Source organism: Lynx rufus, unplaced genomic scaffold (assembly GCF_022079265.1).
Source record: "Lynx rufus isolate CCGP_SWC_20201006 ecotype Redwood Valley unplaced genomic scaffold, mLynRuf1.p SCAF_2, whole genome shotgun sequence".
Taxonomy (NCBI): Eukaryota; Metazoa; Chordata; class Mammalia; order Carnivora; family Felidae; genus Lynx; species Lynx rufus.
This window is the reverse complement of record NW_025814834.1, coordinates 136,216,975-136,242,424: the sequence shown is the minus strand read 5'-3', so window position 1 is coordinate 136,242,424 and position 25,450 is coordinate 136,216,975. Positions and strand designations below refer to the sequence as shown.

Genomic DNA, 25,450 nt, shown 5'->3' with positions numbered 1-25,450 from the left:
TAAATAAATGAATTTTATGAGAAAAGAGGAAATACTAGTCCATCCATCCTTCCTTCCTTCCCACCCCCCTCCTCCTCCTCCTTCTTTTTTAAACAAATGTGATGGCAAGGCATAGCTGGCTTTGGGAAGCAACATACATGGAATATAGACATAAAAAGTTGAACAAAGGTTTGGATAAATTTGTAGATGGTTGTTCTGGGTGCCTTATTAAGAGACTGTGTTGGGGAAATGTCCTTAAGGTTTTAAGGCTGATCTCTTCAAGGATTATTATAGATTAGACTCAGTCATCTCTTACTTATTGTGTTTTAGCTAACACAAAAATTAGAAAAACTAGACTATGCCTAGGTATTCTAAAACATTATATTTTAAAAAAAAATTTTTAATGTTTGTTTATTTTTGAGAGAGAGAGATAGAGTGTGAGCAGGCAAAGGGCAGAGAGAAAGGGAGACACAGAATCTGAAGCAGGCTCCAGGCTCTGAGCTGTCAGCACAGAGCCTGACACGGGGCTCGAACCCACAAACTGTGAGATCATGACCTGAGCCGAAGTCGGACCCTTAACCGACTGAGCCACCCAGGCGCCCCCTAAAACATTATATTTTAAAAGTCATTTGCAAAAAGATGTTTCACATCTGCTGTTTAATAATATCATTGCTCATAGTGTTTGCCTTCTGCTACAGTAAGGTCTGTATTTTCTATTTTTGCCCATTTTTCTCTATTTTAAAAGGGATATTTAAAAGTAAGTTACCAACACATTAATAAAGAAAGCTGTTCGCCAAAATTTCATGGGAAATGAAAATGGATACAGACATCGTCTCTAGTTGTTTTCCATTCATATGTACCTTCTTCCAAATGCTGGGCCCTGAATGAGTGTGTGTTGCCTGATTTCCAGTGACCTCTCTATAGGCTTTTTCAAAAGTTGTGGATTCCATTAAAGTAGCTATTGTGTATTATTTATCGTTTTATTTCCAGTGCCTAGCACATGCTTGGCTCATAGTAGGCATATAATAAATGTTGACTTGAACTTTTCAAAATTGAATTTGGAGTCCAAAGTCTTGGTCTTTTTATTCTAGCTCTCCTACTCACTAGCTGTGTCCTTCAGCAAGTTCCTTTGGTGTTCTAGACCATCATTTCCAAATCTAGAGTAAGATTCCATCTAGTTCTAGGAAATATGATACCAAATAGTTCAATAGTTGCTTATTCATATTGATTGCTTAATAAAATTCATTTGCAGGAGTAAAGCAGTTTGCCAAGTAGATCTCTCCTCATGTTGTGATGCTTGATATACGTATATACAGATGTATATATACGTATACATATATATATGTAACATTTTCTTTCATTTCCAAATATATTCTTGCACTAGTATTCCTTGTAGTTTGACCATTTTTTTCCTTATGGAATGAAAAATGAGGATGGAAGGAATTGCCTAGATATTTAATCCGCTTCCTCATTTTACAGATGAGAAAATTGCTGCTCTGGAAGGCTACACAATTTGTCCAGAGTTATTTAATGGCAGAATTAGAACCCAAGTATCATGAGTCCATTTTCTACCTCAGATATCTTTAGGCATTATTAGCAGTTCCTTGGGATAAAGATTGAAGAAGAAATGATCAAAATAGCTAAATTTTTCTGTGTGGTTCTAAGAGGTACATAGAAAAAAAAAAAAACCTCTTTTTTCTCAAACTTTCATTATAGCAGAACCATTTTTGTGCCTCACTTTCTGAAAAGTACAGTAAGGAAAGTAGGAAAACATAAAAATTGTAAGTTAGTTTGTAAAAATATTCTGTGACTGGTCCTTTCTTTTTCTTGAGAAATGATGGAGAGGGGAAAGAAAAATGTTATAATGGTTGAATTGTAGCCTGTGAGTCTACCAACATGTTTTTCTTTGCCTTTTTTATAAACCCAGGGCATCCTCACCTGTATAATAATAACAGCACAGTAGATAGAAACAGACACTGCTCTTCAGGTTACATGAAGGAATAACCAGTATTCTTTTGCTGTAAAAATCCTTAACCCCACTTCTAGTTGCTCTAACGTTGCCATAGGTAGCGCAGATTTTTTTTTTTTTTTTTTTTTTTTTTTTTTTTTAAGGAGCACAGACAGGACATTTCGTACAGTTGAGAGAAGAACAGTTTGGGATCAGGAAATATACCCTAGAAGGGGTGACACTTGAGATTTTAGAGAAGGAATAGAAGCCAGACTACAAGGCAGTTTAGGGACATTCTAGGCAGAAGTGACAGCATGAGTAAGCATGAAAAGAAGAAACAGCTAAAAGTAAAGTGCAAGTATGTTTGGTTTGAGGGCTTAAAATGTGAAGCAAGGATTGATAGGATGTGAAGCTAGGCAGGGCAGATCCAAAAATATACCATGTTGAAGAGCTTACATTTAATCCCCTAGGCAGTGGGGAGCTTTTAAGGGATTTTTTTTTTTAATGGGGAAGGGATAATAGGGTCAGATACTGATTTTAGATAGATTAGTCTAATAGTTTTAAAAAGAATGGTTATATTAGTTATCTAAGAATGCATAACAAATAAAAAAAACCTAGTAGCTAAAATAATGGGCATTATCTTATAGTTTGGGTTCAGGAACCTGGTCATAGTCAGTGAGGATCCTTGGCTCAGAGTCACTCACAAGATGGCAGTCAAGGTGTCAGCCAGGGCTACAGTCATTCTAAGGTTCATTTGGGGGAGAATCCACTTCTAAGCTCACTGAAGTGGTTGTTGAAAGTACTGAGTTCCTTTTGGACTATTGGACTGAGGGTCTCAGTTCCTCCAAGGAGGCATCCCTCAGTTGCTTGTCACTTGGGCTTTTCCTTAGAACAGGTCACAACATGACAGCTGTGAGCAAAGTGAGAGCGTAAGAGAGCAGGGTGAACAAGAGTCTTTTAACCTGATTTTAGAAGTGCCATGTCCCACTTTTGCTGTGCTGTATTCAAGTCACTAGGTCCAGCCCACACTCAAGAGTAGGGGATTGCACAAGAACATGAAAAGTAGGGAGGCATGGGCCATTGGGATCCATCTTTGAAGCTGCTTATCACAATGGACTTGAAGTAAGACTAGAGGCAAAAATGGCCCGCTAGGAGGCTATTATAATAATCCAAGTGAAGATGTAGAGATTATTGTAGACAAGTGTAGTAGAATGACAAGGATGGAGGCAAGAGAGATTTAGGATGTTAAATCTTGAGAACTTAGTGATTTAGAGCATGGGGGTTTAAAGGGAGAAGAAGGAATTAAAGGTGGCATCTAATTATTCGTACTTAGCTCTTAATCTGACTAAAGAATATTTTCACTTGAATGTGACTTAACCTCCTGTCTACACTGAGTTTTCATCTTCATACTGCCATTCCCTCCATGCTTTTTGTCTTTTGGACTTGTCCTTGGTGTCACTTCACTGTTTCTTCACTACATCCAGTTAGACACCAGTTATTTCTCTCCATATCTGTTTAATTTTCCTAGTTATCTCTGTTCCTATCTTACTTTCATTATCCAAGTACTTATCACTGTGCACTTAACTTGTGGGAACAGTCTCGTAATTGCTTCCTTCTGCCCATTTCCTATCTTTAATCTAGATTCTAAAACATCTAATATTTGCTTATCTATCATTGATTTAACCAACAAGTATTTATTGTGGGCTGACTTTGGAACCAGCACTTTACTAGGCCTCCTTGGGAATTGTGAGGAAGACAAGCATCCTCTCTGTTCTCATTGTCTTTGTTCTTTGAATGTCTCCTCTTCCTTTCCACCTGTCAGAAACATCACTAATTTTGGGGGGTGCCTGGCTGGCTCAGTCAGAGGAGTACATGACTCTTGATTTTGGAGTTGTGAATTCAAGCACCACATCAGATGTAGAGATAACTTAAATAAAAACAAAACTTAAAAAAAAAAAAGAAATATCACTAATATTTAAGGTACATTTCAACTTCTGCCTATCTTGAAATATATGTTTCTTTTGTCTCTGTCTCCTACAGCTGTAACTAGAAGGGATTTTACTTTGGAAATTTTGAGATTGTCCACATTTAAAAGAGAGCACTGGCTTAAGTTATTAGTGCAGTGAAGCTTTTTCTGACCTCCTCTCAGTCTGCTTCAAGCAGTAGAGCTGTGCCTGGCCACCCTGACCCACTGGAATCATGTGGAGAGCTTTTTAAAAACATATGCCGTGGAATACCTGGGTGGCTCAGTTGGTTGAGTGTCCACCTCTTGGTATCGACTCAGCTCATGATCTCACAGTTTGTGAGTTTGAGCTCCGTATTGAGCTCCGCACTGACAGCATGGAGCCTACTTGGGATTCTCCTCTCTCCTCTCTCTGCCCCTCCCCTCTTTGTGCTGTCTCTCTCTCTCTCCCCCCCTCAAGATAAATAAATAAAAACTTTTAAAAATAGTAAGCAAATGAGAACAGATGCCTTGACTTCCCTTCAAAGATTCTGATTTAATCTGTCAGAAATGAAAACAAATAAGACTCTAAGGTGAATTTGATGTCTAGATAGTTAAGAGAACTGCTGCAGTAGAGTCACCCTCATCATTGTACTGTTAGTTGTTTTGTGGACATTTAACCATCCAAAGAGCTTAAAGTAGTGATTTCCAAATACTGGTGGAGGACTGGCTGCAGCAATACACACAGACATTCAGACCCTGTCACTAAAGGTGCTGATGCACTAGATCTGTGGTTATATCGAGGCTTCTCTACTTTTTATTTTATTTAAATTTTTTAAATCTATATTTGTTTATTATTATTATTATTTATTTATTTTTTTGAGAAAGAGACAGTGTGCGAGCAAGGGAGGAACAGAGAGGGAGACATGGGATCTGAAGCAGGCTCCAGGCTCCGAGCTGTCACACAGAGCCCAACGCAGGGCTCGAACTCACGAACTGTGAGATCATGACCTGAGCCAGAGTCAGACGCTTAACTGAGCCACCCAGGCACCCCTCCCTTCTATTTTTTAAATAATGAAAGATATATAGCTGGTAACGAAAGATATATAATTGATATGTAATTGGGCTGTAAAAATATTGGATGAATGGACTAATATACCATATTAATTTTTTTGTATTTTTCCTTACAATACTATTCAGATACATACATGTAATATTTGATAAACAATAAGGACCAGTTGGCCATTGTATATTTTATAGATTACATTGGAAGATTCTGGTCAATTGAAATAATGCTTTAAATAGCAGTTGAATGACTCCTATGTTTAGATTTTTGATGCTTCAATACTATTCAGTAGTATAGTTCAGTGTTTCGTATGTTAGTGCATTTTATCTAGCTCTTTTATTTTTAATAATAACTTACCGATCACAGGACAAATTTAGAACAATGACTAGATTCTTTCTTCTTCATATTATTCTGATAAATCTTACTATGTTCTAGTATAGGGAGGTATGTTATTACTTTCTTGCAGAATGGGATTGTCAGAATGGATTTAATAAATGTTTTCTTCCTTTTCTTTAGCGTTATTCCTCTTTTAAGAGAATCTGTTGGCATATTAATGCAGAGAACCCCTCCAGTGTTGGAAAATACTCTGCCTCAGTGCTATCAGAGGGTAAGTTTCAGAGCTTCCAGGCCATTAAATTTTATGTTGTTTCCAAGCTGTTAGGGTTTTTAACTTTTACAAATATGGGTAGCATATGTATATAATTTAGTATTTCTTCAAGATTGAATGCTGACCATGAATGCTATTTACACAAACCAGAATAAAATCATTGGAAAATACTGAACTTTACTAAGGAAAATGTGGTAGAACTTGTCCCTGTTTAGAATTTGAGCAGTTCTTTTAAAATATAGGTATGAATAGCAGATGATATAAGCATTTATTCAACCTGTATCTTTCGAGCTCCTACTTTGTGCCGGGTATTCTAATAAGGTACTAAGGATATAAGAGTAAGCAAGACAGACAGTGTCTCTGTTCTCGAAGAGTGTACGGTCTAGTGGGGAAAAACAGGCACTAAATACCTTGAGACGTAAGAAAATATCCATGACGTTACTATAATAGAAGTAAAACAAAGTGATGTGGTAGACATGGATGGTTACCTTAGATTCACTAAGGAAATTATATTCAAGGAAATCGAAACCTTGATGACATGAAGGAGCCAGCCTTATGAAAATCGTGGAGGAGAGGGTTTCAGGCAAAGGAACAGTTTATGCTTAGCGCAGAAGTTCTGTGGCTGGAACTAATTTTGAGTTGTGAGGAACAGAAGAAAAGGCTACTGTGGCTGGAGTGTAATCAACAAAGGCATGAGTGGCTGGAAAGGCTGCAGAGAATGGTAGGGGCCAGATCATACAGAGATTTTGGTCTTACCAAGAAGTTTAGATTTAATTTTAATCCAGTGGGAAGCATTAGAAAATTTTTAGGCAGGTACAGTGTCCTAAAACTTATGTTTTTAAAAGATTATTCTGCTTGCTACTGGAGAACAAATTCTAGAGAGAACGAAAGAAAGAAAGCCAGTGATGAGGCTGTTGTTATCTATGTGGGGAGAAATAGTGGCTAGGACTAAAGAGGTAGCAGTGAAGATGGAGGTAAGGACATATTTGGGATACATTTTCGGAGATGGATTATATATTAGTGGAGAGGAGAAAAAGTATTGCCTCTCAGCTAGGTAGATGCTGATACCATTTGTTAAGATTAAGGTTGTATTGATGTAGGTTTGAGGATGGAAAATCCCCCAAATCAAGAGTTCTATTCTGCATATGTTAGAATTGAAACACCTACTATTGGTATAGGGGAGATATAAATGCAGTGGTTGGATATGCAGATCTGGTGTTCAGGGACAGATTAGGTAGGACTAGAAAGAGTTTTGAGACATCAATATATGAATATTTAAAATATTAGGATTATATGAGATTACCTTGGGAGAATTAAGCTCTCTTCTTTTTACCCTTACTCTCACCTCCAGATTTACAGCACAGGCGGTAGAAAGCCAGGAAAAGGAGTGGTTAGTAAGGGAAATGGAAAACCAGAAGAGTGTAGTCTCTCAGAACTGAAGAAGGAAGCAGTAATCAACTGCCCTGAATCTTTCTGAGGGGCAAGCAGGATAGGAACAGAGAAGTTACCATTGACTGGCATCATGAACATCGCTAATGACCTTGATAAGACCAGTTTCAGAGGAGTTTGGGGAGGAGAGCATGATTTGAGTAGATTAAGGAGAAAATGAATTGGGGAAATTAGGGATAGTAGCTAAGACTATTTAAGAAGTGTTGCTATAAAACCCAATGTTTGTAGCAGCACTATCAACAATAGCCAAAGTATGGAAAGAGCCCAAATGTCCATCGATGGATGAATGGATAAAGAAGAGGTGGTGTATATATATACAATGGAGTATTACTCAGCAATCAAAAAGAATGAAATCTTGCCATTTACAGCTGCATGGATGGAACTGGAGGGTATTATGCTAAGTGAAATTAGAGAAAGACAAAAATCATATGACTTCACTCATATGAGGACTTTAAGAGACAAAACAGATGAACATAAGGGAAGGGAAACAAAAATAATATAAAAACAGAGAGGGGGACAAAACAGAAGAGACTCATAAATATGGAGAACAAACTGAGGGTTACTGGAGGGGGTGTGGGAGGGGGGATGGGCTAAATGGGTAAGGGGCACTAGGGAATCTACTCCTGAAATCATTGTTGCACTATATGCTAACTAACTTGGATGTAAATTAAAAAAATAAACTAAATAAAAATTTAAAAAGAATAATAAAAAAAATTAAAAAAGTAAAAAAAAAAAAGAAGTGCTGCTGTTAAAAGGAGCAAAGAAATGAGGTGACAGCCTGGTATGGATGTAGTATCAGGCAGTATCAGTTTTTAAAATAAGATATTTTAGAACAGTGCTGTCCCATAGAACTTTCCCCAGTAATGGAAATATTGTATAATCTGCACCATCCAGTACAGAGATCAGAAACAGCATGTGGCTATTGAGCACTTGAAGTATGGCTAGCACAACTGACTTTGTTAATGTATTTTAATTCTCATGTAGCTAAACAGGCATATGTGTGTAGTTATTTCTGTATTACACAGCGTAGTTCAGGAGCATGTTTGTTATTGATAGGAATGGGCCATCCTAGAGGAAGAAATCGATGGTATGGTAGTAAAGGTGGTTATTGAAAGAATGAAGTTCTTAAGAAGAAAAAGGATAGAACTGAAAGCCCTATGGGGGAATTCAGTGTAGAAGGAAGCCAGGGGTACTGTATCCCTGGAGGGGGGGTGCAGAAAGTGCTGACATAGGGTTCAGTCAGTTAAGCATTGACTTTGGCTCAGGTCATGATCTCATGGTTCCTGGGTTCAAGCCCCGTGTCGGGCTCTGCCCTGGCAGTGTGGGGCCTGCTTGGGATTCTCTCTCTCTGCCCCTCCCCTGCTCATGTGTTGTCTTTCTCTTTCTCAAAATAAATAAATAAACTTAAAAAAAAATGTGCTGACATAGATGAGGGTCAACTGGTGGATTTGGTGGTATAGGATAAGGGATTTTCTATGTACTTTTATTTTCTTTATGATTTATAAGGCAGTGTAATCAAACAAAAAAGCTTAGAAAGCCAGAGGAAAAAAGAAGAAGGTGTAAAAGGGGGGTTTTTTTGAAGGAGGGAAAGTGAAGTGTTGCCCATTTTGACATTTGTGGTTATGATTGTAAGGTAGGATAGTCATCATAATTATGGAAGAGAAGGGAGCAATTTATTGAATGTTTAATATAAAGCTGGTTCCTGTACTAAGTATTTTACATATATTGTTTCTGGTCTTCACCATATTTATACAGGGTAAGTTTTATCGTCCTTTGCATAGGTAAAATTGAGGCTCAGAGAATTTAACTCATCCAAGGTCACAAATGCTAGTGGCTGAACCAGCATTCTACTCCTTATCCATCTGACTCCAAAGCTCATGCCCTTTCTGTTCTACCACACCATCAGAGTAGGAAAAGCAACACAGATTTTCATCTGTAACTACAGTTTCCCCGTATTTTTTAATGTGAGGAGAGTTAAAGTCAGTTTGTCTAGGAATCATTCCTTAGTCTTACTACAAGAGTACTTGCTTTCTTAGAGGTAGAAGAAATCTGTTCAGTTGGTTATTTCACTCACAGTATATCCCCTGAGGATGCCATTTAGAAAAAATGTAGGGTGATAATCAGGTTCTAGCCACTACATCATCAGAGTCCTGAAAGAGGAAGAAAAAGTCCACCTTGACCTCTTTTCCCAGTAAAAGCAGTTTTTAAAAAGGGCATGGTGGGTAGTGTCTCAAATTTCCTACCAACTGTCTTGGAGTTTATAGAAAATAATGCCTACGTTCATCAAATTCTGATAAAAATGAATGTTTTTGATAGATCTAAGTTCCACTTTTTCTTAATTAACATCCCAAATGGATTACTTAAAAATCAGAGAATCTCAGAATTGAAAAGGATCTTGTCTTTTTGCTAATAGGCATTCTAACAGGTGTAAGGTGGTAATTCATTGTGGTTTTGATTTGCATTTCCCTAGTGATTAATGAGTTGAACTCCTTTTTACCTATCTGTTGGTCATCTGTATGTCTTCTCTGGAAAAATGTCTATTCTAATCCTCTGTCCATTTTTTTTTAACGTTTATTTATTTTTGAGGGAGAGACAGAGCATGAGTGGGGAAGGGGCAGAGAGAGAGGGAGACACAGAATCCGAAGCAGGCTTCAGGCTCTGAGCTGTCAGCACAGAGTCCAACATGGGGCTTGAACTCACGAACTGCAAGATCATGACCAGAGCCAAAGCCGGATGCTTAACTGATTGAGCCACTCAGGCACCCCTGTCCATTTTTTAATCAGAGAGTTTGGTTTTTTGCTATTGAGTTGTATGAGTTATTTTTATATTTTGTGTATTAACCCCTACATATTCAATTTTTAATGGTCCTTTCCCACATTTACTTTTTTCTCATATTACAGCATTTTCTGTATTTCCAAAAACGTATCCATTTTGTTTAGGTTTTCAAAATCATGTTTTTATTTTGTGTGTGTTTATGTATATATATTATACACACACATAGACACACACACAATTTACTGAGCAACTTACTTGGGGCAGGAATTGTTTTTAGGTGCTAAGGATACAAAACATAAAAAAACAAAAATACATCCCTGCTCTTATTGAGCTTAAGTTCTGCTGGAGAGACAGGCAATAAAAATTATAAATAATATAAAGGAGTAATGCAATATGTGACAATATGCTCTAAAAAGGAAAAAAAAAAAAGGAAAAAAAAAAGCAGAGAAACATGAAAGTGAAAACATTATTTTAGATAAAGTAACAGAAGACCCAGAGCACAGAGTTACAGTAACTTACTGAGATGACATTTGCCTAAAAACCCACACATAGTCGAGCGAGTAGAAATCAGGAAGGGAGGTACACTGCAGGCAGAGGGAACAGCAAATACCCGGAGGCGGGAGTGTGCCAGACTTTTCAGCCAGTGGTGAGGACGCTGGTTTAGCTGGGGAAGAAGGAGCAAGGCCAGCGCAATAGGAGGTGAGGTGGTCAGGTAAAGGGGGGGGCCATGTGACACGGGTCCGTGGAAGTCATCGTGAAAACATTGGTTTTTGTTCAGTGTAAGATGGGAAGTCCTTGGAGGATTTTGAACAGGCAAGTGGCAGCATCTGACCCAAACTAACAGGATCGCACTCGGGCTACTGTGATGAGAATAGATGGAAGAGGTGCAAGAATAGAAATAGAGCAGTTATTAAAATATTTTATTATTATTATAATTATACTGGAGATAATAATACTTGATATATACTGGAGATATATAATTGAGATATACTTGAGATATAATCCAGACTTGAGATAATGCTGTCTTCAGCTAGGCTGATAGCAGTGGAGATGGTGAGAAGTGTTTGGATTCAACTTTTAAATCTGTTGTGTGTAGTTGGTTTCCCTTTTCATTCTTTTTTTTTTTTTTTTTTTTTTTAAACCTCCATCAGAGGTTGTCTTCCCAATGGTTGTCAGCTTAAGGACAACCTTAAGGAGCCATTGGAAAAACTTAGCGACTTCTCTCTCTTTTTTGTTATCACATGATTCAGAGAAGGGTTTGTGTTGGCATTTAGCTCCTTGGGGGCTTGGGGATGCAAAGGTCTTGTAGTTTCTGGCACAGTGAAGAACTGTCCTGTCCAAAATATGCCCCCTTTAAGAAATACTGACTTCTCTACTTCACTAATCTTTCAAGGAGCTACTTTTTTGATACTGTGAATTCTAACAGTTTCTAAATCTCTGGTTCATTAATTTCTGTCCTTTATTTACTTCCTTCCAATTTCGTGGAGTTCACTTTGTTGTTCTAGTTTCTTAGCTCATTTGTGTTCTCTGATCAATGTATTTGAAAATGTAAATTTCCATCTAGGTGCTCTGTTAGCTGTACCCTACATATTTTGATAGGGCTTCATTCATATTTCCCAAACACCTGCCACAGCACATAATGAGTACCCAATAGGTATTTGCTAGTTAATTCAAATATCTCCAGCCCCTTTTTACATTATTTTTAATGTTTATTTATTATTGAGAGAGACAGAGACAGAGTGTGAGCAGGGAAGGGATAGAGACAGAGGGAGACACAGAATCCAAAGCAGGCTCCGGGCTCTGAGCTGTCAACACAGAGCCCGACGTGGGGTTTGAACCCACGAACTGTGAAATCATGACCTGAGCCAAAGTCGGACCTTTAACAACTGAGCCACCCAAGCACCCCTCTCCAACCCCGTTTTTGAACCAGAGAATAGAATCCATGTTTACTGAAATGCCACGTAATAATATGATAATATTATGGTTAATAATTTAAGTAAGAGTTTCCTGAACTGTTGCATATAATAATAATAAAATAACATACATAATAAAATAAGGGGGCCCTTGTGCTTGATTACGATGCTAATATCTGTCCTTTATATTTCAGGTGCAGCAGTTACAAGGAGTTTACAGTTTACAAGAACAGCACTTCTGGACCTTATGTTCTGATGTTTACGTTGGGACCTTGAAATTAGTAGTAGCACCTGATGCTGATGCCAGGTGGATTTTAAGCCAAACACATAACATTTTTACTCAGGTATGACTTCTTTTATTAACTTCTTAAGGATCTTTGAATTTATCTACTAGCTTAAAAAATATTTACTATTTAACAGAGTAAATACTTATATCTATCCTATCCTATGAGGAAAGTATAAAGGTACTTTTTTCACTCATACTGTCAAATTTGGGATTCTAATTTTAGTTAATACTCTTAAGGAAGATATTCCTATTTACTCATTATTGCACTAATTTGAATTCTTTTAAGAAAAAGTAGATCCTCCTTTATTGTATACTCCTTACAAGGCATATTAAATGCTTTTTAAAGCCAGGAACTAAAATAGCATTTGGAATAAGAATAATGCCTTGTCAGTGGCTTTAGCTAAAAGTAGACTGTGTTAGCAGTTTTGTATGATAGCAAAGCCATAGTTCTGTGTTGATGTAAAAGCTTAATATGCTGTTGTGTTTGGGTTCATAAATTAGTCAATGCATGCCTGCAACCAAATTATTTCATTACATTAATGCTTAAGCCATCGTGGGTTGACATAGTCATGTGACCAATAACCATTGGAGGAGTGATTACTGTGTTCTTCTCTTATCTATTGGGAGAATAAGAACATCTAAGGAGAGAGTGAGAAAATAGAAATTCTTCTCTCACTCCAGTTTGCTGGAAACGTTTGGCAAAATAATCTAGATGTTGACACTGCTGCCAAAATTATCTAGCACATAGATCTAGTGAGGAACTGTTTCCATGCCTTGAAACTGTGTGCTTTAAAACTGGCACATGCCTCCTGGTGTGAAGCAGTGAGAAGCATATAACACCACCTGTGTGGTATTCTTGCCAGAGATGGTTAATGTGAATCTAATCACTAGCAAACAATCAGACAATCCCAGCTTGTAGAAACTTCTACAAGACTGTTAGCCTGCATTGTTACCAACTGTCAGTGTCAAGAAAGGGGGAAAATAACCACTAGGGGATTATGCTAGATTAGAGACTACACAATTAAATGCAATGCATAATCCTTGGTTGAATCTTGGATTGGAAATAAAAAAACAGGCACAGAGGAAATTATTGGGTGATTGGGAAATTCGAATATGGACTGCATAATAGTTCATAATAATTGTGTAGGTGTTAGATTTCTTGGGTGTGATAATGATATTGTGGTTATCAAAGAAAGTTCCCATTCTGAGCAGATACATGCTGAAGGATTTAGCGGCAAAGGATCAGGATGTCTGATTTTCAAATGGTTCAGCAAAAGTGAAAAGATTCCTTTTAGAGAAATAAAGGAAATGTGGCAGAATGTAGGCGATGGGTAGATAGGTATTTATCATAATATTCTTTTGATCTCAAAGTTTTTCAAAATAAAAAAGTTAAAAAATAAAAACTTTAGAGACTCCTCATTGCCACCAGGATAAAACCCAAACTTCAGCACAGCCCAATTCAGTTTTCAAGCCTCCTGTTCTTCATTCCCATGTACTTCATATCCCTCTAGACTATTTACTTTCCTGTGTGGGACAAATTGTACTCTAATCTAAAGGTCCATTTCAATTGTTACTTTCCCTCTGAAGCCTAAAAACCCCTCCAAGCAGCATTACTTTATCCTGTGATAATACATATTTATCTGCAGGTTCCTTCCAGACATCATGATTTTGCATTCCCAATACTTAGAAAAATGTACATGTATAATAAATTTGTTGAATAAACAAATTCTTAAAATTGTATTTGAACAAAACTGTCTTTACATATGCTAAGTATGGAAAAAGTATGGTTGGGTTCTCATTGGTCTTTTTAACCACAACACAAAAATACGGTCATGATATATACAGACACACACACACACACACACACACACACACACACACACAGAAAGGGAAAGAGGGAGAGAAAAAGGAAGAGAGGGAGAGAAACATCATTATCTTCAGACATGGACAAGAGAACATAATATGCAGTTTAGTTAAGTTCAGGACCTTAGTACAAATTAAATGACATCTCAAAAAAAATAGGAAAAGAAATGAAATGATTTCTCTTCTCTAATAATGAGAAATGTATGTTAATGTTCCTTGGGGGATAAGTAATTAAATAATTTTATGTATAGGCAACAGCAAGACTTACTCTAGTATAAAACAGTCTGCTGGTACCACTTACTCTGGGATCTGAAGAACTACGTGTCTTTTCTTAACAGACACTATAATAAGTCTGTATGATTATGACTTTCATGTCATAATGAAGTGTGCAAGACCTTCACAGTACGTCTGAATCCTTCTCCCACCTCCTTCCTGTGTTAGAGGCCAAAGGAGAATGTGGCTAGCAATAACTTTGCTCTTCCCCCGTTATTTGTAGATCATCATTCTCTCCTTTACCTTTTTCTTCTGGTTCTACCATGTCCTTCCACCCCCATTGTATGAGCCCCTGTTGACCTGTAGGACACACTGTACTCTTCTGTGACTTGGGCGCTTAGTCACGGTTTTCCCTCTGCAAAGGAAATGCCACTTCTAGGTTTAGAAATGCATAAGCAGCTGTGTCTGTGCTTAGGAACTGCTGAAGTTGTAACTGAAGTAGGTGGAGGACGTTCTTCTGGTAACCCTGGAAATCTTGGCTTTTCAAATGGCTGAAGCTGAAAGTTTATTCAGCTGCTTCTTTGGTTTTGGAGACTGTATTTGGGTTTTGAAATTTTTAAGCTCTGAAAAATATTTTAAGCCTTTTCATCAGCCAGGGTCAAGTCACCCTGTTCCACGCTCAGCAGACACCAGGGATTTGCAGTGAAGATGGTTCAACACGTTTTTTCTAGAGGGGAGCGGGGGTCACCCTACTGATGTTTCATTCCATCCTTTAATTATTGTACAGTTGTTTGGTGATCATTGTTTTGGTTCTGACGTAGCAGAAATTGAAGTTCCAAAAGACCGAGAAGGATCTTCTCAATAATAAGTTACACTTTTTGGTTTTATGACATTTTCAGGTGTCTTTCTTACAGCTGATCTTAAGTCAGAATTTAAGTAATAGTTTTTGGTTAGTGAGTTGTTCTTGCTAAACTGTATATGAAGTAACCTTAAACTGAAAGGACCAACATCAGTCTGCGAATTATAATTTTCCATTCTGGTGATAAAACTGTAAGCTTCATGACTCTTTAGAACTGTATATTAGGCATGTTCTTTTTCTTCTCATTTTCCTTGGTTATCAATTAATCTTTAATGGCCAAAGGAGTTGGCTTGCTGTGCATGAAGAGAGAGTAAAACAAGTGAATTGGTGAACTTAGATTCCTTAGGGATTTTTAGTTAAGGGATAATACGATTTTTAAACTACAAGGTTTTCTGTTGGCATAAAAAAAGTTCTCTCTCCCATTCTCCCCTGCACTAACTTTTAAAAAATGAGTTATCATTTGGCAATTGAGGAGATAGAAAACTTATTTTTTATATTTGGTGTATGAACAGGAAGAGAAAGGATACTGGATTAAGACGGCAATTTAACATTTTATGTTTCTTTAAAACTTGCTGATATCATCTGTTAATTTTTTTAATATACTGTTTTGTTAGAAATAATGTTTGAAGAAAAAATCTCAAATATGCTTCAGTTTCATTGCCCTCTTCAGTTCCACAAAGCACTGAAGACAGTCAAGCTTAAGACGTGCTCTTTATTCAGTGATAGAACTTCTATCATGATTTCTTTCATCTTTTCTACTCTCCTGTGTCTGTTATGCATATTAAGTCCTGAACCCCCGCTTCCTGCTTCAGCTTTTTGTGCTGTATTCTCTAGCCTCAAAATAGAAGTTCATACTGATAATCCAGGAAGGAACCAGAAAGCCTCTTCACATGCGCAAATGGGAGTTACCCACGTTTCAGGAACCTCCCCATCCCTCCATGCTCCTGATCCCTCCCTGTCTGACCATAGACCTCTCCCAGCCTCATGTCTGCTGAAGGGTAAGGGTAGTGAGTGGGAGAAGCTACCTACCCCTTTCCTGTTTGTAGATGGTTTTAATCTTAATTTTCATGTATCAATTCTGCTTCCCAACTCTTCAACTTTTCCTTATCCAACTTTACATTTTTTTCATTGTATGTGCACCTTCTGAGGAGGTTGGAGTAAACAGCCGTAGGATGTGAGGCAGACAGGTCCCTAGGTTTATTGTTTTTAATTAATCCACAAGGTTTAAGCTTTCATTGGTTGGTTGATGGAGGGCAGAAAATAATAGCAGTAGCAAATCACCTTTACTGAGAGCCCACCAGTGCCAAGCATTTTGACAGGTGCTTAACATAATAATCTAGCCTTACAAAACAGGTTCTATTATTTGCAATTTTTAGAAGAAGGAACCCGGGCCCAAGTTATTGCTCATGACTTACAATTTCATCACATTCACCAGGGTGCCTGGCTGGCTCAGTTGGTTGGGCATCCGACTTTGGCTCAGGTCATGATCTCACGGTTCATGAGTTCAAGACCCGCATCAGGCTCTGTGCTGACAGCTTGGTGCCTGGAGCCTGTCTCGGATTCTGTGTCTCCCTCTCTCTGTGCCCCTCCTCCACTCATGCTCCGTCTCTCTCTTTCAAAAATGAATAAACGTTAAAAAAAATTAAAAAATAATTTTATCATATTCACTCGCTGTTTCACTAATTCTGAAATGCTTTAGTTTTATATGCAAGAGTAAGGCAGTTTTCAACACTTCAGTTTAAAAGGATAAAGTCAGGGGCTGCTGGGTGTCTCAGTCAGTTAGTTAAGTGTTCAACTTCGGCTCAGGTCATGATGTCATGGTCTGCCAGTTCAAGCCCAGCACTGGGCTCTGTGCTGACAACTCCAGAGCCTGCAGCCTGTTTCAGATTCTGTGTCTCCTCTCTCTGCCCCTCCCCCACTTACACTGTCTCTTAAAAATGAATAAATGTTTAAAAATAAATAAATAAAAGGATAAAGTTAATATTATATATTCAAAAACTAAAAAGTAGAAAGCTTCTGTAGAATTTGGTAGAGAACACAAACCAGAATTTTCTGTAGCCATTTTCCTGTTTACTTTCCTAATTTTTAAAAGTATCTGAGTCATTTGTCTTTCCACAACAGTGAGTATTTATTGAGGATTTTCTAAGTCTATGGCACCAGGTTAACATTTATTTTCTTAGCAGTGCATGTGTGTTAAAAAATAAGTCTTAGTTTTAAAAAGTGTTGACTGAATTCTGGTTTATATTACTCTCATGATATAAGATACAATGAGTATTATATAGTTTTCACTTTTTATTTTTATTTTTTTTTTTTTATTTTTTTTTTCAACGTTTTTTATTTATTTTTGGGACAGAGCGAGACAGAGCATGAACGGGGGAGGGGCAGAGAGAGAGGGAGACACAGAATCGGAAACAGGCTCCAGGCTCTGGGCCATCAGCCCAGAGCCCGACGCGGGGCTCGAACCCACGGACCGTGAGATCGTGACCTGGCTGAAGTCGGACGCTTAACCGACTGCGCCACCCAGGCGCCCCTAGTTTTCACTTTTTAAAGACAATCCCCTGCCAGGCTATGACTCCTGGTGCCATCCCAGTGGTAGAATGTTTTAATGTAACCAAGCCCTGTTTTGATCTGCTAGAGTATTTGTCCTCTCTTTATGGTGAGTAAACTGTATTGAAAACCTGGTTTGCATTCAGGGAGTACATGACTCAGTGTAGGATTCTTTGGCAATTCTGCCTCTCTACTTTGAAGGAAACGGAGAAAGGAACATGGGAAGCTGGAAGACTTGAGGCTGTCCCCCTCAGGACAGCTGGATGAAGCAAAATGACTGCTTCTGTTAGACCAAGCTTTTATGTAAAGCTGTAGCCTCTCAGGGGAAAGATATAAGCTTGAGTAATTAACTCATGATTATGCAAAGATCAATTTACCTAGCCTCTTTGTTTTTCCTCTTTTTTTATTGCCTTGGGCTAACCTCATTTCTTATTACCATTTTCACTGTAGTAGGGCTGGGAGTGAGGAAAGTGACAGGGCTAGTGACAGGAGCCCAACTTAGTTTGCCCATTTTACTTTCATTAAGAATTTGTTAAAAGAGACAAGAAATTAAGCCAGTTATTTGGGCCGAAGTTGTTTTTTTAAGGTCAAACATACGGGAATTTTGCAGAAGAGTTCCTTTATTATTTCAGAGGCCATCTGGGTTGAGTAAATCAAATACACTTACTTAGAATGAATCATAATAATTTGTTTCCGTAGACTTTAATAGCACATGAAATCCTTTCTTATATGTTCACATATGTTCCTTCCAGTAGTGCCTGGTATGGAACAAGGCTTTATTAAACATTTGTCAAATACTGGATGAACATGTAACAGTTTTGTGAGATGAGTAGGCTTGGTATGTATCGACGCTTTTACAATGAGACAGTTGAGGTTTGTTCTAAATGTTAGCCCCAAATCCTTCTGTTTTCTGCCAGAAGCCTCTTTAAGGAGAGGCTGCTATTAAATGTATTTTCCGGAAATTTGAATAACAAATAACAATTTTGAATAACAGTTTTAACTTGACCGCAGCAAAGATTTATTTTATTATTATTTTTTAATGCAGCAAGAAAGCTGAAGGGTGTTCTGTGCTGGGAAGCTTCCAGGTCTCCCCAGTGTTTTATCCCATCAGAGTCGCTCCTGCTCCTGCTCCTCCCACACACCCATCAGTGCCGTGCAGAGCCCTCCGCCGTGAACGCTAGGAAATAAAGTCATGCTAGAAATTACCTCAAGATGGTAGTGTTAATAGATTTTTATCCCCCACTCTGGCTCTTTTCCTTTCCATTAATATTCTGATTTACCTTTCATTCTGTGGTACTGACAAGAAAATTCTTAAACTATTGTATGCTTTCATTTAAACAATTATTTTTATTCGAAAGAAGGAATTTAGTAGAATTTCTGTTCATCCAGTAAACATTTATTGATTACTTACTCTGTGCCAGGCATTACTTGAGGTATAGAGGTCAGCAGTGAAAAAAAAGACAAAATCCTTTTTTTTTTGGAGAGATCACATGATAATGGGTGAGCAACAGTAAACACAGCAGCATAGCAAATGCTAAATTTTATAATGTGTCAGGAGGTGGTAAGTGTTGTGGATAGGGGAATCAGGGTTAGGGAAGGGTAGGGAGCATACTTGTTGGATAAATGAACCGAATGCATTTTATATAGGGTAGGCCTCACTGGTGTCTGACCGGAGAGGGAGCATGTCACATGGTTATCTCAGGGAACGCTGTTAGTGGCAGAAGGGTCAAGTGAAGCTGGAACAAGGGGAGAGGAGTCAGAGAGGTAATTGGGACCAGGTCACAGGGGTTTGTAGGCCACTGTAAGGACCAAGGAAGATGAGCAGTTGTAGGCTTTGAGTGCTGGAGTGATACCACTGCCACTGTTCTGCTGCACGTAGACCGAAGGAAGGCAAAGGCAGAGGGATGGGAACTAGATCAGAAGCCATTACCAAATCCAGGCAAGAGATGAGAGTGCCTCATGCCAAAGTGGCAGCAATTGGAGGTGATGTGAAGTGGTCAGATTCTGGGACTGTGGTGTTTTGAAAGTGAGGCAAACAGTATTCCTAATGGGCTGAGTGTGAGAGAAAGGTCTTTCAGTTGTAACATTAAGGTTAGGATTGAACCGTAGAAGATGCAAGAGCACCAGGCTTTGAGGGGAGGCAATAGTGTTCAGTTTGGCTGTGTTGTAATATTTGTCAGACATCTAGCTGAAACTGACAAGTAGACGGTTGGTAGGTTCCAATGTGGAAATACAAATGTGGGAGGATGAGCATATACCTGGAACTGAAAGTCTGGACATTAGATGAGATCAGCTAGGGAACAGTGCAGAAAAAGAAGGAATCTGAGGACTGGGCCTTTGGGTAGTTAGTGCTTAGTACTCCAAGTTAGGAGAAAGAAGCACCAAAGGAGATTAAGGAAGACTGATAAACGAGGTAAAAAGTTACCAGTGAGTATTCTCTGGAAGCCAAGAGGGGAAAAGCGTTTTCGTTAGGAGAGGAGATCGCCTGTGTCCTTGCTGATAGACTAACTGCTAAGAGGACTGACAAGTGAGCACTGGTCTGAGCACCTTGGAGGCGACCCTGACCAACAGCTTTGCAAAGTGGTGGGTGGCAAAAGTTCAGCTGAAATGTGTTCAAGAGAAGAGAGAAAAGGAATTGTAGGCGGCAAATACACAAAAATTGGTAATGTAGGAGAGCTAGTGGCAATTTAGAGAACAGTCTTTGAATAGTGAGTTCATATCCAAAATGGAAGAGAGGAGTAGAATGTATTTAAATGACCAACAGATGGTCATACGTAAGTGTTTACTAATCATCTGTCACAGGGAGATGGGGCCTGGATCGATTTATGATTTTAGTAGCCAACTAAGCAAGCACTATGGTGTTCTCTGGCAGAGTAACAGTACACGGGTAACCTAATTGTTCCAAATTTCGCTGGGACATGGTTTATAATCAGTAGCATGGCTTTCTTCCCTAGAGGCAAATGAAGGATGTTTTTTGCAACTTGTCACTATGCTTATTTCTAAAGTAACATTGCTGGCCCTTTATGATGAAAAATAGAGAATTATTGTTCCAGAGGCAGAAGAGAAAAGTAATGCTTTCCTTTAAAAAAAAAAAAAAAAAAAAAAGTTTTTTTTTTTTAAATTAATTTTCTGAAATGTGTAGTGTGTTATTGGTTTGATTTTCTAATTTTTTTTTTTTTTTTTACTTTTCAGGCTGGAGTGAGACAGCTTTATGTACAGATTGACTTTGCGGCCATGTAATGAATGAAAAGAAATTGTCCTTTTCGGGGGATCCAATATTTCTGGTACTGTACAATCCAAAACACTGTACCTAGCTTTTTAAGACGGAAATCGTCACTACAAATCCCCAGCTCCAAGTACACCAGGTAGCGTCAGCCTTTTGTGCTCTGCCAGGACTTCACAGCTGAGGGATCAGAGTTAAGAGGGTCCCTCCTGGACTGTTGGTCTTGTCTTTTGTGCTCTTCCCTCCAAACCATTTTGATTTCTGAGGTTTCTAGTTTTGTTCCAGGATGTTAGTTTTTGTTTCCTTTCTTTTCTTTTTCCATTTCAAAAATGCCCTCACTCCCAGTTCTCCTCCTAGCCAGTAAGAATTCGGACTATGGGCCTCCAGGCATCTGAATGTCTTCACTGAAGCTGATGGAAGCCACTGCTTCCTTTCCACAAAACTAGTGTTACTAAAAAAACAAAAAAAAAAAAAAGAAAAGAAAAAAATCATTTTATATGTAATGTCACGATTGTTGACGTTCTTCAGTATAATCATATGTTTGTAAAATTGTTTGTACCTTGCAAACTTATGAACCAAACCATATTGGGTTTTCAAAGTGCCTTTGTATCAGAAAATGTATTTGCCAGCATAAAAATGTACCATCAAAGGTCATGCATATGTTTTTTAATGGGTAATTCTGTAATCTGTACAAGGTGGAAGACTCTTGTTAGTGATGTATACAGATTGTCTTTTCGTGTCTTTCCAGCATAGGTTTAAATATATGAAAAGTTTCCTCTTACTGCTTTACCTCATCAAAAAACAGGTGTTATTTTGCTTTTTAAATCAAATTCAGTTATCACATTGCATTATTCCATGGACTGTATTTTCAAAACTTTGCAAAGCATTTGTTTTACAGACGGTTGTTTTGACTAACTTAAAACATCTGCTAAATCCCAAATTTCTCTAAAAGCTACTTGTCTGTGATAACCTTTGCTATGTCTCCTCACTGTTGATGGATTTTCTTAATGAAAGGAAAGGCAATGTAGAGTGAAGGCAGAAATGGTTGTGACAATGTTATTGTGTTTTTTCATTCTTCAAATGCTAAGTCATACAATTTGTTTTCTTGTGCAAGCCTTGCACAAATACAGTTGCTTTCAGAAATCCTAAAAGCAACATTTTATTGAGTTTGAACTATTGAAGATACAGATCAGTTGTGATAAAACAGGTGTCTTAGAAGTAATAAATAAGTTGATTTCTGGGTTCTGGTGTATTTGAAAAATAAAATCGTGATTTGAGATGACAAGTGCTTGAACACTCAAAGATTCTCTGTGGTTTATGAAGAAATATTGATCTGGATAGACATTTACCCATTGTTCTTTGTTTTATCATAAGGTATCTTCCCTTTTAACTTTAAAAAACTGAATTCTTGGGGGAAAAAACCCTGCAGGATGGAAATACTTGTTTAGAATGTAAACCAATAATAAGCACTTTTTCACTGATGGGGCAGAAATCGCTGTTATTTTGTCTAAGTTATAGAGTATCTTTCTCCCTATTTCTGATCTACAGTTTATGAACTATAGTAGGAAAACTGGACTACTTTATGCTTTTCTAAACTGCTGCAGATTGCTATGAGTTGTTGACAGTCTCCGTTTTGCAGATTAAGCAGTATTTTCAAAGCATTTCTACTTACTGCCAGGCAGTTCTGAAGCTAAGAATTCCTGCAACAGAATATGTTTGACGAAAACAACTGTTGAGATGTTTAAGGAGGGAAAGTATAAAAGGAAACGTCCTGATAAAGTACTGCTTTTTCATTATAAGTCTAAGTAGTCATTTGGAAGTTTTCATCCACTACCAAGCCTGATAGAAGCCTGGGGTGTTCTGTGGGTTTTGGCATATTGTGGAAAATGTGAGTCTAGATGAAGGCAGGAATTTTGGTTGTGTGCCTTTAAAAACTAATATTATATGTAATTGTACTGATTGTTCACATGTGGAGATAATATTTGCACTGGCCTGTAAAACTGACCAGTGCATTTGCAGATGCAGTTCTGCCTTTCACCAAGCCCTCCACTCCAAGTGAAGTTTTGCATCATTTTAACTATATTCTCAATACACAAGTGCATGCGTATGTATTTTCTTTGATAAGGCATTGAGCATACACATTATTAGACTGATGTGGAACTCTAATTTTGCACCTGTTACAAGAGGTTGCCAGCTTGTATGATTTAGCAGGTTGGCATTTACATTTATGCTTTAATTAAATGTCCTTAAACCTGTGTGTGCAGTAAGGACAAATTAGTGTGAAAAACAAATTTGTTCTCACAAATACTGTTATAACAAATACTCTGTCTCATCTGTGTTTTTGGCACAGGTGTACTGCTAAAATAGATAATTCCACTCAGAAACGTTACCTGATTGTTGTTAAAGATTTGAGATGTCTTTATTATTGAGCTAAGTAATTCTTGGGGCTCAAGGAAGGGGGATGAATCTCTGAGTAGAACTTTGCCAATTTTTTAAAAACCAAAATATTCTCTGGAGAACAAATTTGTTTTGCTCTGGGGCAGTTTACTTAGCAAGGTAAACTTCCCCAAACTGAAATTACCTATATTAGTTTTGCGTTTTGAAATCTAGATTATATTACTCAAAGGGCTTACTGTGTGTGTTTTATTTTGCTGACTCCCTGTGCACTTTTGTGAGGGGCAGTGTGTAATCTGTAGCTCCGTATTCTTCTCATTGTCGCCAAGCTGTCTTGTGCAGAGGCATAAAGAAGTAGTAGGTAGTGGCACTGGGATTTACCTTGTATCTAGATGCTTCGGCATTCTTCAAAGCCTACATGTATATGCCAGGAACCAAAATACTGTGACTTGTGCACCTTTGTAAAGTAGCCCAGTCAGTGACTCCAAATGTAGTTGATGAGAGTTCTATGATGTTTTTACCTACTATGGGATAATCAATTTTGTATAGATTATTAACATTGTGGCATGCTCCTACAATGCTGGGATTTAAGAACAAAAAGATTTCATTGCGTAACAGAATTTTACATCTAAGGGACTGTCCTTAAAAGCAGTCTCATTCTACCTCTCATTTTAGAGATGAGAAAATTGAAGCCCAGAAATGCTGTCATTTACTCAAGGTCACAGAGAGAATTAGTGGCAAAGCCAAGACTAGAACCCAGGTCTTCTGACTCCAAGTCAAGTTCTTTCTACTCTGTTGTGCTGCCTCTCCAGTGTAATATTTGCCTTTCTGTAAATGTGATGAAAAATCATTTGTAAATAAAGGGAAGCTGACCTCCATTTTTGGTACATTAAGGCACTTTATAAATGGAGTTTTATTGTCTTGTTTTTCATAAGTAATTATGAGATTTAGAATATTATTTCCATACTTTCATTATGAGGTTTAGAATATTCTTTGTGGAAAATATAATTTTTGTACTCTCTTTTACTTTTTTACTCTTATGAAACCAGTTCCTGATTTTTAAAATACAATGACATCTGTGCTTTTGGATACTTTTAACTTGTGAGTGAAATTTTCTGTTAATTGCTCGAGGCTAAACCCAGTTTAAGGATTGCTTAGTTTCTTTATTTTGTTTATATTCTCTGAGCTGGTACTTTTCAGAAACTAGGCTAATTCTCACGGGTTATATATACCATTTCAGTTTTGACACTTGGTAGTTTTATTACTTAGGGAGCTTTTGAGTTTTTAATATTTGTTCTCAGAGCCACACAAAATTGGGCATTAAATGAAATACAGAACCAAACAAGTTTTTTAAATCAATAGGGTGAATTTTTGAGGTCTTACCTGAACCCCAAATATTCAATTGCTTACTTTCCACATAAAAGCATTACCTTGATAAAGTTAAACTTTTTTCTTTCTGTTACCATCTTCAAAACAAATTATTTTACAGTTCACAAGAAGGTTGGCAAAAATAAATAAATGTTATTCTTTGAAGCTCACCAAAAGTTTTATTAATGGAAAAGATGGTTTCAAGACATGATCCACCAGAAGCCTTAGTCATCTAGATCTCTACCATAGAATCTAGACCCACAAATACAATGAAAAATTACGTATCAAAAAAAAAACATTTGCAGAGAAGTATAGTTAAAAGCTAAATAGATGGGAGTCTTTTTGATGAGACCATCTTTTGGTTTATGTTTAACCATTTCCTAACTACAGATTAAAACAGAAAGATTGGGGGTCAACGTATATTAGTATTTCTGTGTCAGGTTCTTTGTGTGGTCTTTTCCAGGTTATCACATTTGGAATCCTCATATTTCAATAAAGAATTTTGCATGCTTTTATGATTGATAGAGCATTTTCAAATCCCACCCCAACCCCAGCTCTGGGGAAGGAATTCTTAACTGCATTTTATTTTACAGATGAGGAAGCTGTTTTGGGAGACTTTAAATGACTTGCCTGAGGGATAGCCAGTGGTAAGGTACTGACCTTTTTAAATCCAGTGTTTTTCTGATGACTGCTGTATGAAGTACTTCATTCTGCTGTGGTTTAAAGACCCAAGAAGTTGTAGCTGACTTAAACAGACTCTCCAGTAAAATCAGTGAACAATTACCATGACAAAATAGATTATGGTGCAATAGTTCCATATACATTGCTTAAATTCATTCCTTCATTCAGTGCTCTCATGCGTATTTCCTACCTTTGCCACTGAATTTAAACTGTGCAGCCACCTCGCACCACCTCCTTGCCCTGCAGGGCCCTTTACTAAAAAGAATAATCAGAATCAGTATTTCAAAATCTTTAGGAAAAAAAAAAAGTTTTACTAATGCTCAGATTAAGCTGCTTA

At 37.7% G+C, this 25,450-nt stretch overlaps 2 protein-coding genes across 5 annotated transcripts in view; one reads left to right on the top strand and one right to left on the bottom strand.

Moving 5' to 3' along the window:
• The window catches only part of SLC30A7 (solute carrier family 30 member 7), an 81,178-nt gene extending 59,828 nt beyond the window's left edge, over positions 1 to 21,350 (top strand). Inside the window, exons 9-11 of the mRNA XM_047083409.1 lie at positions 5,452 to 5,542; positions 11,874 to 12,023; positions 20,640 to 21,350. Coding sequence (XP_046939365.1) covers positions 5,452 to 5,542; positions 11,874 to 12,023; positions 20,640 to 20,687 — 289 coding nt within the window. The 3' untranslated portion in view covers positions 20,688 to 21,350. The remainder of the gene's footprint in view (positions 1 to 5,451; positions 5,543 to 11,873; positions 12,024 to 20,639) is intronic.
• DPH5 (diphthamide biosynthesis 5) overlaps positions 18,050 to 25,450 on the bottom strand; it is a 55,988-nt gene continuing 48,587 nt past the window's right edge. The window contains exons 10-12 of one of the 4 annotated variants that reach the window (XR_006962707.1): positions 25,093 to 25,368; positions 23,446 to 23,588; positions 20,964 to 21,121 (exon numbers count right to left, since the gene is read on the bottom strand). Coding sequence is in view for 1 of the 4 variants with exons in the window: in XM_047083415.1 (XP_046939371.1) it covers positions 18,593 to 18,624 (32 nt within the window). In the remaining 3 variants the exon portion in view is untranslated. Of the gene's footprint in view, positions 18,625 to 20,963; positions 21,122 to 23,445; positions 23,589 to 25,092; positions 25,369 to 25,450 lie in introns of those variants that run through there. The other 3 variants (XR_006962709.1, XR_006962708.1, XM_047083415.1) reach the window with 3 other exon arrangements.